The sequence below is a fragment of the Leucoraja erinacea genome, chromosome 17, assembly GCF_028641065.1.
Source record: "Leucoraja erinacea ecotype New England chromosome 17, Leri_hhj_1, whole genome shotgun sequence".
In the NCBI taxonomy this organism is placed as follows: domain Eukaryota; kingdom Metazoa; phylum Chordata; class Chondrichthyes; order Rajiformes; family Rajidae; genus Leucoraja; species Leucoraja erinaceus.
The window spans coordinates 43,098,436-43,114,280 of record NC_073393.1 but is presented as its reverse complement, the minus strand read 5'-3'; the positions used below and the strand labels follow the sequence as shown (position 1 = coordinate 43,114,280).

General features: G+C 45.7%; 1 protein-coding gene across 1 annotated transcript in view; it reads left to right on the top strand.

Annotated features, from left to right (window-relative positions):
- jph3b (junctophilin 3b) overlaps nt 1–15,845 on the top strand; it is a 163,932-nt gene that overhangs the window by 27,929 nt on the left and 120,158 nt on the right. The window contains exon 2 of the mRNA XM_055649061.1: nt 10,027–10,801. Coding sequence (XP_055505036.1) covers nt 10,027–10,801 — 775 coding nt within the window. The remainder of the gene's footprint in view (nt 1–10,026; nt 10,802–15,845) is intronic.

The following is a 15,845-nucleotide window of genomic DNA, read 5'->3' as shown; positions in this document are numbered from 1 at the left end:
GTGTGTGCATTTCATTCGGCAAAGAGGAAGAATTTCTTCTCCCTGTGGATCCATAGTTCAGTGATGAACTTTATCGTTGCCTAGGTACAGTACAATTCTTTTTTTGAATCTTTGGAATTCAATCCCTCAGAGAACAGTGGATGTTGAATCATTGAATATATCACTGGATATATTCAACACACAGTTTTGGTTTACAGGGGAATCAGGAGTTATGAGAGCAGGCAGGAAGGTGGAGACGAGGCCAAGATCAGTTCAGGCACAACCATATTGAATGTCAGAGCAGACTCAGGTTGCTACATGGCCTATTCCAGCTCCTCTTTGGCATTATAGAATCAAGTAATGATCACAGCACAGGAAGATGCCATTCGGCCCATCAAGTCAACACCAGCTCTCTACCAGAAAAAAATATCATTGCTTCCACATCCTGGCCTTTTCACTATACCTTTGCTATTTTTTATTCACTATATATTTCCCAATTCCTCTCATGAAAACACCAAACTTTAATGTGTTTGCAGCACATCTTTGGGCAGTATGGTCGATTGCAATTATTCTCCCCGCGCCACTCTTAATGCTCTTCTTTATATTTTACCAATGGCCTTTAGTCCTTGACTCTACAGCGAAGGGAACAGCCTATCACTATTAATCCTGTCATTATTGTATGTATTTCTTTCAAATCTCCCCTCCACGCCCCGGACAAAAACACCAAACCCATCTAATCTCTCCTTCCAACACTTCTCATTTTCAACCTGATCTCAGAAAATGTTCTCATAAACCTATAATGAATTCATATAATCGCATCCTTTCAATAATGTGGCATCCAGAATTGAACCTGACATTGTAGCTGAGGCTGGCCATAGTTTTACAAAGGTTTAGCATGACATCCTTGCCGTTATACACTTTGCTTCTTTTGATTAAGCCCAGGACTGCGTTTATGCCTTATCAACCACCTGCTCAAGCTGCCCTGTGATTTTAAATGATTTATACACAAACACCTCCAGCTCTTCTCTGCTCCTGCACCCCTTTTGAAACTGTACCATTTATTTTACACAGCCTCACACTCTTCCTACTAAAATGCGTCACCTCACATTTATCTGCATTAAACCTCATCTGCCCTGTGTCTGCCCATTCCACCACAGTGTTGCAGCAACTCTACCGCTGCGCCACCATGCCACCCTGATGTTTAAAAAAGTATTGTTCCTTTGCTCTTGAACAAATTTTTAATGCAATCAATATTCCTTTTGTGCCATCAGCTCCATTTTTGCTGATCAGTCTCATCAAAACCCTGGACGTACATTTTACACAAGATAATTACCAACATGGCCCACCCTACTCTCATCAACTCCATCTGTAAACTCAGCAAAATACTCTGTCAAATTGGTTGAATAAATGCACACTAGCTTGCCTTCATCAGCTATGTTCTTATGGATGATTGTGTGGTGTGGTATGTAATTACACAATAGCACAAGATCCCTCAGTATTCTCATCAAACGCCACAAGGATAATTACCGCTATATAATAAATTTGAAATTGGGCCACGTCAATGCTTGTTGCCAGAGATTCCAGTGTTGAAATACTTGTATAATATTGCAAGTCCCGAAAATTTGTGCCATTCATCCACCAAATCAAAAACATATTGACATATGCAGATTCTAAAAGCTGTTATAAAACCATATCACATCATGGAGCACAGAAACAGGCCCTTCAGCCCACAGAGTCCATGCCAACCACCTTCACCACCCCATTTTATTCTCCCCATGCTCTGGTAAACTCCCACCTATACTATATTATATTAGAATAAATAATGACCCATATTTATGACAACTTGCCGTAGCGAATGAACTAACTAACCTGCACATCTTTGTGATGTGGGAGGAAGCTGGAGCACCTGGGAATAACGTCCAAAATGACCGAGAGAATGTGAAACTCCACATGGACAGCACCCAAAGGCAGACGTGAACTCAGGCAGGATGTTGGCTTTGGCCAAAATGAATGTTAGAACAATGATAATTTAAAGAAAGTTAAGTTATACATAAACGGCACATGGACAGCACCCAAGGTCAAGTTTGGATTCAGATCACTGTAACTCCACTAGCTGCATTACAATGAGACCCAAGTTGTTAAATGCATTTTTGATAATGGCAAATCCAGTAATTACCTTGGAGTCATTCCTCACCAGAGAACTGACTTCCTTTAAAAACATCTATCCCTTTAAAATACTTTCCCAGTGGCTTCCAAAATGCTGGTTGGAAAGTTGCGGTTGCTTCTATTGGAACTTGTCCAATGTTTGTAACTAGTAACTTATGGGTGCTCAACATTGTGTGGCTTAGCTGCAAACTGTAAAACCATTGCTGCTCAGTGACATCTGGCCCAGCTGAAATCCTGGAACCATGTCATGTTGCAAAGAACAAAATGTGCTGATTTGCTGACGGGTTTTAATCTAGACTTGTCTAAATGTGGATTTCCTGGACCTAGCTTTGAATTCAATACACTTTAATAATGATCTAAAGTTGGACACAAAACGTTGGTGGGACAGGCAGCATCTCAGGATAGAAGGGAATGGGTGATGTTTCAGGTCGAGACCCCTCTTCAGACTAACTGCAGAAAAGTATTTGTATCTCAAATGCAAGTGTAAGTGGCTGGATGCAAGTTAATGTACAGTAAAGATGACATAATTGGTTCAAGCAGTCAGGCAATCAGTTTTAATATCCTTCTGATTAAATGCAAAGTAATCAATAATAATTTCCATTCATAGGCCAGGGTTGGGAAAGCTAACATGCATCAATGTATACGGAACACAGACCCAGTCAATCAACAATCAACATTGTGTCAAAAAAATCAGAGATGGTCAATTGAGCAAATCAGATCATCAAATAATTACTTTGCTTGTCTTCCTTTTCATGTTTGCGATTGCTCCAAGTAATGTTTAGAGATATAGTACAGAAACAGGCCCTTCAGCCCACCGAGTCTGCACCAACCAGTGATCCCGCACATTAACTTCTTCTTGTGTATGGCGTGCACAGCCTAAAGTTGTCGGTCAACTTGTTCTATTTGATCTTATTTGATTGTGCACACCGACCGGGTTGATTGCATTTGTCGAAACAGGGCGGACCATGTGAAGGTTGCAATCTCCCACCCCCCTCAACATTAACACACACTAGGGACAAATTTACATTGATACTGAGCCAATTAACCTATAAACCTGTACGTCTTTGGAGTGTGGGAGGAAATCGAAGATCTCTGAGAAAACCCAAGCAGGTCATGGGGAGAACGTACAAACTCCGTACAGACAGCACCCGTAGTCAGGATCAAACCTGGGTCTCTGGCGCTGTAAGGCAGCAACTCTACCGCTGCGCCACCGTGTCACCCAATGTATTGATAAACAAATCCAATCTAAGTCTCTCAATCTTTATTTCTGATTTTTTTGCAAGTAGATACATTTTTTCTATTTCAATTTTTTTTTAAATGCCTGAAAAATCACCATGACATTGGATTCAATTTGAGGTTGAAATTAGATAATTAGAAAACAATTTAAGACTTTGTAAAAAAATTCATCTGCATGATTACAAACATGACCTCTTCATAAAACAGAATGATCTGTCAGTATTGTCTATTGTCTATAATAAAATGGACTAGTTTATTTTATTCTTTGTAATAAAACAAATAGTTGTTATATCCTGGGTATTAACATGTAGTTGAAAATAAGTGTGTCACTAAACGTATATCTTTTCAGTATTATTATCAGTTTCCCAACCTGTATGTAACCCTATTTAAAAACTCTGACAAGACTTAAAACTCACTAGAGTAATCGGTAATCAAATTTCCAATTTTGATTCTTCATAAACATCATAAACGGGCAATACCTACCCCAAACCTGTCTTGATCATTGCTTCAAACTGGGGTCATGGCCAGTTTTGTGTGTGAAGCTTTGACTTAAATGATTTTTAGAGCAACGTGGCAAATTGAGGGAACTCAAGTAATACCTGAAGCAATTTGTATCTGATTTGTATTTATACTTGAAGACATTTGTATTTGCAGTGTTTGATATTTTGAGTGAAGTAGATGGATTCAGAGCCGGGATCAGTGGCTGGGTTATGATGGTGTGGCCATTATGGCGACTTGGTTGTGAGAGGGACCAAATGGCAGCTCAATGTTCCAAGGTTTCAATGTTTCAGACATGAAAAAGAGGGAGGTAAAAGGGGAAGAGGGGCCGCTCTTGTCATCAGGGAGAGTATCATGGTGACACCCAGAGAAGACATATTGCAGGTTTATCCACTAAGGTGATATGGGTTGAGCTCAAAACTAAGAAAGATGTAATTGGGGTTGTGCTATAGACTCCCCTCCCTAACAGCCAGCGGGTGATAAAGGAACAGATATGTTAACGGATTACTGAAAGATGCAAAAGGAACAGGGTTGTCACAGTGGGTGACATTAGTGCCCCGTCCCACTTAGGAAACCTGAACGGAAACCTCTGGAGACTTTGCGCCCCACCCAAGGTTTCCGTGCGGTCCCTGGAGGTTGCAGGTGGTTGCCGGAGGTTGCAGGTAGTGGAAGCACGTAGGGAGACTGACAAAAACCTCCGGGAACATCCGGTAACCGCACGGAAACCTTGGGTGGGGCGCAAAGTCTCCAGAGGTTTCCGTTCAGGTTTGCTAAGTGGGGCAGGGACATAACTTTACCAATATTAACTGGGACCTACTTTGTGCAAAAGGTTCAGACAGTGGCAGAATTTGGCTGGAGTATCCAAGAGGATTTCCTAAAATAAATGAGGATAGTCCAGCTCATGAAGGGGCCATCCTGGGCATTTGTTGGGTAATGTGTAGGAAGGAACTACACAGACTGGTTTAAACCGAGCCAGACACAAAAAAACTGGAGTAACTCAGTGGGACGGGCAGCATCTCTGGAGAAAAGGAATTGGTGACCCTTCTTCAGTCCTGAAACATCACATTCCTATTCTCCAGAGATGCACTCTGACCCGCTGAGTTACTCCAACTTTTTGTGTTTGTTTTGTTGGGTAATGTGTCTGGCCAGGTGATTGGGGTTTGAGTGGAAGAGCGTTTTGGAGGTAGTGATCAAAACTCCCATTGTTTTGAACAGTGGTAAGTCTGGACTGGGGAAGGTACTAAATTGGAGTAAGGCAGATTACATTGTCGTTAGGGAGCAGTTGTTATTGGGTAAATCCACACGTGGAAGTCATTCAATGGCCAATTGACCAAAGCTGGGCACAGGCATGATCCTGAGAGGAGGAGGGATGAGGATAGGAAGGTAGGGGAATGACCAAAGATAGTTGAATTCTGTGACCAGTGGAGTGGTGCTGGGGCCACTGTTCATTGTGATATATATAAATGAGTTGGAAGATGACAGAACTTTATTGCCTTCCATCACAGTGAGGAATGTAGATTCCACTGTGGTGGATGTTTATGTTAAACTTTATGTTATGTGCTGTGTGTATTTTTGCTTTTTACTTAGTATGGCTGTATGGGAACTCACATTTCTCTCTACCTTAATTGATGCATGTGACAAATAAATTGAATCTTGAAATGACTTGGACATTAATATAGATGGGTTGGTTAGTAGGTTTGCAGACACCAAGAATGCTGGAGTGGTAGACTGAGAGGAAGTGTGCTAATGTTTACAGCAGGATATAGATCAGCTGCAGACATGGGTGGTGAAATGACAGATGGAATTTATTCCAAGCAAGTGTGTGGTGTTGCACTTTGGGAAGTCGAATGTCAGGGTCTCGACCTGAAACGTCACCAGAGATGCTGCTTGGCCAGCTGAGTTACTCCAGCTTTTTGTGCCTATTTTTGGTTTAAACCAGCATCTGCAGTTCCTTCCTATGCAAGTATTCAGTTAATGGCAAGGTCCTAACAGCACTGATGTGCAGAGGGATCTTGGGATCCATATCCATAGCTTCCTTGGCAACAGTGTAAATCGAGCATAATGTAGGCTTGTCTTCAGTGAGCACAGACTCAGGAAACCATGATGCAGTTCTATAGGAATTTGGTGTGGTCACCATAAGAGTATTGCACAGTTCTGATTGCACCATTCCAGGAGGGACTTACACCAAGTTTCAAGTCAATTCTCTTCTCCATGTTTTGACAAAGATCATCCAAATAAACCAGTCACTGTTTTATCCTTCACAGATGCTGCTTGACCTGAAAGGTCATCCCAGCATTATCTCTTCTTAATTCATAATTCACCGTTTTGTTTCAGTCTCGATTATTTCTTACTCACTGTTTTAGTTTGCAAACTAACATGCAAATTAGGAGCAGGAGTAGGCCCTGTATCTGTTCTGCCATTCAATAGACTGCTGATGCGATTATAACCTCGTCTGTGCATTGCCACCTATCCTATTAACTCGCCTCTGCCTTGAAGCTATTTATAGGGTTTGCCTTTTTCTAACAGCCATGTGAGATAGAGAATTCCAAAGTCTCTCAACCTTTTGAGGGACATAAAATTCTGCTGTCTTTCTCACACTCAACTCCATATTTTTAAAAGTAACTTCCAGTTCATTAGTTGATAAGTCAGGAGTAGAATTAGGCCATTTGGCCGATCGAGTCTACGCCATCAATTCATGGCTGATCTATCGTTCCCTCTTAACCCCATTCTCCTGCCTTTTCCCCATAACCCCTGACACCCTTACTAAAGAAGCTGTCAATAGACAATAGGTGCAGAAGTAGGCCATTCAGTCCTTCGAGCCAGCGACACCATTGATCATCCACAATTAGTACCCCTTTCCTGCCTTCTCCCCATATCCCCTGACTCCGCCATCTTTAAGAGCCCTATCTAACTCTTTCTTGAAAGCATCCAAAGAATTGGCCTCTACCGCCCTCTGAGGCAGAGAATTCCACAGACTCACAACACTCTGTGTGGAAATGTTTTCTTCATCTCCGTTCTAAATGACTTCCCCCTTATTCTTAAACTGTGGCCCATGTGCTCTCTTTATTTGCTTTCCATACTACCGAGAAAGTACACTACACTACACATTGCAATTTCCCATGGCCAGTATAGTATTGCCCTTCTTACATGCCCGATGCCCTATATCCTGGCTACTGTTCGGGGACCTGTAAAGAACTCCCATCATGGGTTTTTGTACCCTTGCAGTTTCTTAGCTCTAACCACAAGGATTCTACATCTTCAGATCCTATATCACCCCAGGCTAAAGACTGAATTTCATTCCTAACCAGCAGAGCTACCCCACCCCCTCTGCTCTCCTGTCTGTCTTTTCGATAGGACGTGTAACGGATATTCAGCTCCCAGCTCTGATCCTCTTGCAGCCACAACTCTGTGATGTCCACAATATCGTACCTGCCAATGTGTAACTGCAACTACAAGCACAACATCTAACTGCACTACAAGCTCATCCACTTTGTCCCATATACAGTGTGCACTCACCTATAGTTCAGTTTTCACCACCCCGCTTCTCACATTGGCCCCAATGTTGCCTGATCTTAGACTCTTATCCCTTCTTAAACATTCTGTCCTGCTACTTCTGTAGAATTCAGTACTGCACTCTCCTTCCCTTTAACTTCATCCACACCAAGTTGTTGAGACACCCCCTACTATTTACTATTGCAGTCACACACTCACGGCCATGGGCCACGTTGGAAGCAGTTACTCTACCAGGTGTGACTGTCTCCAAAAACACAATGTCTAGGTAAATCTCCCCGTCACTGATGCAGCATATGAAGCTCAGACACCAGGTCATCAAGCTCTTTGATTATCCATCACTTGCTGTAGATGTGGTCACCAGGAACCTCGAAGGGTCCACTAGCTCCCACATGGTGCAGCTGCAGCACATCGCCTGACACTGCATGCCTCCTCTGTGTGTTGTTAACAGCACCTATTTACACTTCCCACGTGCTGCTGTTCTGCTCTGGGCTTGACAGCTCAGCACTTCTTTCCTACTCACTGTAGCCTCTCAACCAAAGCCACAAATCACACTTTGCCTCAACATGCCCACTGCCCACTGCCCACTGCCCACTGCCCACTGCCCACTGCCCACTGCCCACTGTCCACTGTCCACTGCCCACTGCCTGTTGCCCACTGCCCACTGCCTGTTGTCCACTGTCCACTGTCCACTGCCCACTGCCCACTGCCTGGTGCCTGTTGCCCACTGCCCACTGCCTGTTGCCCACTGCCCACTGCCTGTTGTCCACTGTCCACTGTCCACTGCCCACTGCCCACTGCCTGGTGCCTGTTGCCCACTGTCCACTGCCTGTTGCCCACTGCCCACTGCCTGTTGCCCACTGCCCACTGCCTGTTGCCCACTGTCCACTGTCCACTGCCCACTGCCCACTGCCTGGTGCCCTGTTGCCCACTGCCCACTGCCCACTGCCCTGCCCCTGCCTGTTGTCCACTGCCCACTGCCTGTTGCCCACTGCCCCCACTGTCCACTGCCTGTTGCCCACTGTCCACTGCCCACTGCCCACTGCCTGTTGCCCACTGCCCACTGCCTGTTGTCCACTGCCCACTGCCCACTGCCTGTTGCCCACTGTCCACTGCCTGTTGCCCACTGCCCCACTGCCTGTTGCCCACTGCCCCACTGCCTGTTGCCCACTGCCCACTGCCTGTTGCCCACTGTCCACTGCCTGTTGTCCACTGCCCACTGCCTGTTGCCCACTGTCCACTGCCTGTTGCCCACTGCCCACTGCCTGTTGCCCACTGCCCACTGCCTGTTGCCCACTGCCTGTTGCCCACTGCCCACTGCCCACTGCCCACTGTCTGCCCACTGCCCGCTGCCCGCTGCCCACTGCCCACTGCCTACTGCCCACTGCCCACTGCCTGCTGCCCACTGCCCACTGCCCGCTGCCTGCTGCCCACTGCCCGCTGCCCACTGCCTGTTGCCCACTGCCCACTGCCCACTGCCCACTGCCCACTGCCCGTTGCCCACTGCCCACTGCCCGTTACCCACTGCCCACTGCCCACTGCCCACTGCCCACTGCCCACTGCCTGTTGCCCACTGCCCACTGCCCGTGACCCACTGCCCACTGCCCACTGCCTGTTGCCCACTGCCTGTTGCCCACTGCCCACTGCCTGTTGCCCACTGCCCACTGCCCGTTGCCCACTGCCCACTGCCTGTTGCCCACTGCCTGTTGCCCACTGCCCACTGCCCACTGCCCGTGACCCACTGCCCACTGCCCACTGCCTGTTGCCCACTGCCCACTGCCCGAGACCCACTGCCCACTGTATTTGTCCCTCTGTCTCTACTTCAGTTTATCGGATGCCTGCTGCATTCTAATGTCCCACCTCTTCAATCAGCAAGTCTGAAAAGGGTCTCAACCCAAAACATCACCTATTCCTTGTAGGTCTGCCCCACTGAGTCACTGCAGCCTTTATAGTGTAGATCTTTAATAAAAACCCTCTTCTACTTTTTCCCGCTGATCTTTCAGCGCTACTTTCTGTTTTCAGCAAGATGGCTGCTCTCCCACTGTCTTCATGTTTTGAAGGTAGAAACAAACGCTCTCTCACCGATTGTGTATTGTGCTTCCCTTTTTAATTGGTGCTTTGCCTCTAGCTCAGTGATCGATGTCTGCTTCAATCTAACGTTCCACCTCCTCAATCAGTTGTAGATCTCCCCACAAGAGTAAGCACCCTCTCCACATCCACCCTGTTACAGCCCCTCACAATCTTACATTCTTCAATTCATTCCCCACCTGCTCTTCTGAACAGTGGCGCCAAGCCTAGCCTGTCCAGAGTTCCCTCAGCCCACCCACACCTGGTGTCTGTTAGTTGCTTCCTGTACTGACTGGTTGCACGCTACAAAAAGCTTTTCACTGTACCTCGGTACACGTGACTATTTAGTAAACTGAACTACATTTCAATTGTGTAAATAGGGAGTTAATCACAATGTTTTTACTTAATTCCTTGAGAAGCAGGTAGTTCCTTTTCGCATCAAACTTTTCATGAATGTCTCGTGTTTGATCAGTGTCAAAAAACAATGTTATATTTCTACCTGTGAATGTATTGAACAAAGGAAGCGAACATGACTCATTTAACGGTCCCACGATGTTTCTTCTGTTACAGGCACCTACCAGGGACAATGGGTGGGCGGAATGCGACATGGATATGGTGTCCGCCAGAGTGTTCCCTATGGGATTGCTGCTGTTATCAGGTCTCCTCTTAGAACTTCTATTAACTCTCTGAGAAGTGAACACAGCAATGGCACAGCCATGCACCCGGACACGCCAGCTGGAAGTCCTGCTGGATGCAGGGGAGGCTTTGTTCTCACGATGCACAGCAACAACGAGCTTCTCTCAGCCAAAAACAAAAAAAAAGGCATCTTCCGCAGGTCCCTTTTGAGTGGACTGAAACTCCGAAAGTCCGAGTCCAAAAGCTCCCTGGCCAGCCAAAGAAGCAAGCAGAGTTCGTTTCGAAGTGAAGCTGGAATGAGTACCGTCAGCTCCACAGCCAGCGATATCAACTCCACTATTAGCTTTGGTGAGGGGGAGACAGACCTGTCAGTTATTGAGGATGACATAGACGCCACCACCACGGAAATGTATGTCGGTGAATGGAAGAACGACAAGCGCTCTGGCTTTGGGTTAAGCCACCGGTCTGATGGTCTGAAATTTGAAGGGGAGTGGCTGAGCAACAAGAGGCATGGTTATGGATGTACAACATTCCCTGACGGAACTAAAGAAGAAGGCAAATATAAACAGAATGTGTTGGTGAGTGGGAAAAGGAAGAATCTGATTCCTCTACGGACAAGTAAGATTCGAGACAAAGTGGATAGGGCAGTGGAGGCAGCAGAGCGAGCTGCAGCTATTGCCAAACAGAAAGCTGAGATTTCTGCATCCAGGTAGGAAGATGTCTGTTCATTCATTTCAGATTACAGAATTTACCGTTATGTTTAATATATACAAGTTCATGTCGACAATATAAACATTGAATGCAATGTAATGGCATCTTTAATTGTAAGGATTATGTACATAATAAAAATATCAGGACTGAAGACCGTGTTTAAAAATGGTAGATGAGAAGCGCTTACAGTGATTGCAGCTCCGGAGACCTGGGTTCGATCCCGACTACGGGTGCTGTCTGTACGGAGTTTGTACATTCTTGCTGGGTTTTTTCCGAGATCTTCGGTTTCCTCCCACACTCCAAATACGTACAGGTATGCAGGTAAATTGGCTTGGTAAATGTAAAAATTGCCCCTCGTGTGTGTAGGACTGTGCTGATATGCGGGGATGGCTGGTAGGCCTGGACCTGGTGGGTCGAAGGACATGTTTCTGCGCTGTATCTGTAAACTAAAACTAAATGACACTGTGTAGATTCTAAACACTGGTAGAGGCTGTGGGGGTCTCTTTGTTCAACTGTTAGTGGTATGTTGACCATATGTGGCCCTGGGCAGATTTTTACTTTTGGATAGGCTCAAAAAAAATAAGGAAATGCCAAATATGCTCGGCTTTGACCAGGATTTGTAATGGAGAATACAGTGACTAATATTGCAAAGTGGAAAAATGCAGCAATATTTCAAAAATTCAAAAATGCCCATCATGCAAATTTTAGTGCAAAACATGTAAGAGTTGGCATAGAAACATAGAAACATAGAAATAGGTGCAGGAGTAGGCTGTTTGGCCCTTCGAGCCAACACCGCCATTCAATATGATCAAGGCTGATCATCCAAAATCAGTACCCTGTTCCTGCTTTTTCCCCCATATCCCTTGATTCCGTTAGCTCTAAGATATATCTAACTCTCTTGAAAACATCCAATGAATCGGCCTCCACTGACTTCCGTGGCAGAGAATTCCACAAATTCACAACTCTCTGGGTGAAAATGTTTTTCCTCATCTCAGTCCTAAATGGCCTACCCCATATTCTTAAACTGTGACCCTTGGTTCTGAACTCCTCCAACATCGGGAACGTTTTTCCTGCATCTAGCCTGTCCAATCCCCTAAGAATTTTATATGTTTCTATAAGATCACCTCTCATCCTTCTAAATTCCTGTGAATACAAGCCCAGTCGATCCATTCTTTCATCATGTCAGTCCCGCCATCCTGGGAACTAACCTGGTGAACTTACGCTGCACTCCCTCAATAGTACAGGGAGTGCGACTCACCCGTTGCAGCGCCCCCTACAGCCTGTCTGTCTTTTTTTTATTTTTTGTCTAGTTAAATGTAGTGTTGGTGTTTTTTTAATACTGGTTTTAAATGTGTATATGTGGGGGGCAGGGAGGGGGAAACTGTTTAAAATCTCTTCCCTGTCCGGGAGACCCGACCTTTTCCCTGTCGGGTCTCTGTTGTCGTTGGGGCCTAGCACCGTGGAGCGGCCTCCAACCTGAACGACCCGGGGGCTCGGGAGACTGCGGAGCTGCGGACTACTCACCATCGTGGGGCTGGCCGGCCTCGGAGCGTGGGGAGCGGCGGTGACTCGCTGCTGCGACTCGACTCCTGGGGCTCGGAGGCTCCAGCAACGCAGCCGCAGGTCCGGTGGACTGGGACATCGGGAGCTCGCGGGTCCGGGGGGAGGGACCACTTCCTGGAGCTCCCGCAACGTGACTTCTCCAGCCCGTGTCGCGGGGTTGGAATGACCCGGAGCGGGGACGTACATAGCCCGGCGCAGCTTCATGGCCGTGGGACATTCCAGCGCCCGCCGGGGGCTCCAACATTGTGACTTTTAGACCAGGAACGGGGCCGTAAATCGCCTGGCATGGCCTAAAATGGCCGTGGGACTTGGCATCGCCCGCCTGGGGCTTGAACATTGGGAGAGAAATGGAAAACAGGGGAGAGAAAAGACTTTGCCTTCCATCACAGTGGGTTCACTGTGGGTTCACTGAGGCTCAAATGACAATAAATGGTATTGTATTGTATTGTAGCAATAATGTTCTTCCTCAAATTAGGAGACCAAAACTATACACAATACTCCAGGTGCGGTCTCACTAGGGCCCTGTACAACTGCAGTAGGACTTCCTTGCACCTTTACGCAAATCATCTCGCAATGAATGCTAGCATGCCATGTGCAATGTGGGCCCATGATAAAGATTCTGGCATCCAAATAAAGAGGAACACAGACATATCCTCTCCTACTAAAATATATTTTGCCGTGATTTTACATTCAGCTACCATTGACCCACTCCCAAATCAAGGGACCAAATCAAGGACAATCACTCTGCTTACCCTTTCACCTTAGCTCCAGCCCAGTTTGAACCTAATGTTAAATTGAACTTAAGTGAAATTTGTATTTGATCGGTGTTCAACTTGAATCTGTTTGTTTTCATTGATGTTTGTGTGAGAGAGAGTCACATATGAATCATTCACTAACTTTTACATGACTCATCAATTTTTCCCAAAGCTGTCATCAGGTTAAACTAGTGGCGAAAAGAAGCCAAAACCATATGTAGTTACTTGGTTGAAATCTCAACACAACTGAGAAATTTCTATTTGGGTCCTGGAAGTATTAGGTATTTTATCAGTCTCCAAATGAGACATTTGAAAGGTTACTTCATGTGGACTGGATCAGTCTTTTGTTACAAAATTACATGTTTCAGAATAATGCAGATCAGGTTATCTTGTTCATCTAAAGTTGCCTTCTCCAAAAGAATCAGGTCCATGGCCATCAAATCTAACGGAACTATCCGCAGTTCAAGGAATTTCAACTCACTAGATGAACTGGAATCCAAATTCTCATATTACAATGTAAGAAGGAATCTAGCTGAACCCTTCCCAGAATCATCATTGCAGAATTGATCAGGCAAGAGGAACAGGAGGTTGTGACTGTGAGTGATATTTTATGAGGAGCCTTGAACTTGCCCAGCAATGCACAATTCTTACAACCTGTGTAGATGATAGCAGGGACTATAGGGATGACGAGTGAATAAACTGACTGTGAAATGGGTGGGGTCGGGGTGGATGAAGGTGTTCGAATTGGGAGAGTGAAAAAGTGTAGGGAAATGGAATTAGGGGACTACGTACTTACACTGCAAGAGTGAGTCCAGAAAATGGCATTGTCTACCTTAAGCCCAAAAATCAGGGCTGGACAGGAACGTGGTTGGGAAAAATCCAGTCACAGATGTCCATGTAGCATAGATAAAGGGTGAAATTCTGCCAAAGAAGTCCAAGCAACTTGTGTCCAAATTAAAAAGCAGAACCACAAAGGTAATAATGTTTGGATCACTGCCGGAGCTATGTGAACATTGGAGCAGTAATTTACATGCAAGGGGTTTCATCCATTGGTATTGGGACCGCTGCTTGGACAGAGTGAGCTGTTCCATTGGCAATGTCTCTACTTAAACTGGGCTGGGAGTAAGAACAAAATAACTGAATTAAATAACTGGGGCTGTAGATAAGGATAAGTTAAGTAGTGGGTGGGGTGGACTGAGGTTGGGGAATGGTTATTTAAAGAATGGATCTTAGTGCAGGATAACAAAATGGGGAATGATAACTGAATACGTAAGGAATAGACAGAGGGCACAAATATAGAGTCATAAGAATATAGCTTCAATTAGGGTCAGCAGAGGAAAATGGAATAAAAAGACAAAAATTGAAGATGCCTGAATTCACATTCCATTTGTAATTGGATGGGAAATTAGTAGCAGACTCAGTGGGCTGAGATGGCCTCCATGGTTATGAAATATAAATAATCTTGTACTTAATGAAGAGAGTTGATATTAAGTTGATCAATTTCCCATTTGTGCTGTAGATTAGCTCCATTCAAGCAGGGAGTTTAGTTAAGATGACAGATGAGGATGCAGTTAAAAGAAAATGAAGGAAAATGTTGGGCTAAAGATGCAATCTTACTTGATATCAGCCTGCATTGTTACTCTACATGTTGTAAACTTGCTGGGTTAAGATCACAGCTTACATACCATCCGATGTAAAATGGAGCCAAATTTCCATACAGTTCATTTGAAGCTGGTTCTCCATGGTCTTTTATTGATATAAAATAATGTTTTGTGATGCTCGTGTCTCCCTACGTTTCTCTTGAGTTTACCCTTTACTCCCAATTCCTCCGTCTACGCCGCATCTGCGCCCAAGGTGAGGTGTTCCATACTAGAACATCTGAGATGCCCTCATTCTTTTGGGAATGAGGGTTCCCCTCTCCCATCATAGATGAGGCCCTCACTTGCGTCTCCTCAGTACACTGCAGCTCGGCCCTTGCTCCCCCTCACCCTAGTCACAACAGAGACAGAGACCCCTAGTCCTGGCCTTCCACCCCATCAGCCGTCGCATACAACACATAATCCCCCAAAATTTCCACCACCTCCAACGGGATCCCACCTCGAGCCACATTTTCCCAACTCCACCCCTTTCCGACTTCCGCAGAGACCGTTCCCTCCGCAACTCCCTGGTTAACTCATCCTTTCCCACCCAAACCAACCCCCCTCCCCAGGTACCTTCCCCAGCAACCACAGAAGATGCAACACCTGTCACTATACCTCCTCCTCGACTCTGTCCAGGGGCCCCGACAGTCCTTTCAGGTTAGGCAGAGGTTCAATTGCACCTCCTCCAACCTCATCTACTGTATCCGTTGTTTCAGATGTGGGCTCTTATACATCGGCGAGACCACACCTTCGCTCAGCCTGCGTGAACCAACCTGATCTCCCGGTTGCTGGACACTTTAATTCTCCTTCCCATTCCCACACAGACCTTTCTGTCCTCGGTCTCCTCCATTGTCAGAGTGAGGCTAAACACAAATTGGAGGAACAGCATCTCATATTTCGCTTGGGCAGCTTGCACCCCGGTGGTATGAATATTGATTTGTCTCACTTCAGGTAACCCAGGCATTCCCTCTCTTTCTATCCCTCCCCCACCCAAGTCACACCAGCTTCTCATTTTCACCCAACAAACAGCTAACAATGGCCCGTTTACTTTATCAGCGTTACTTTTTTGCAAATCTTTCATTCG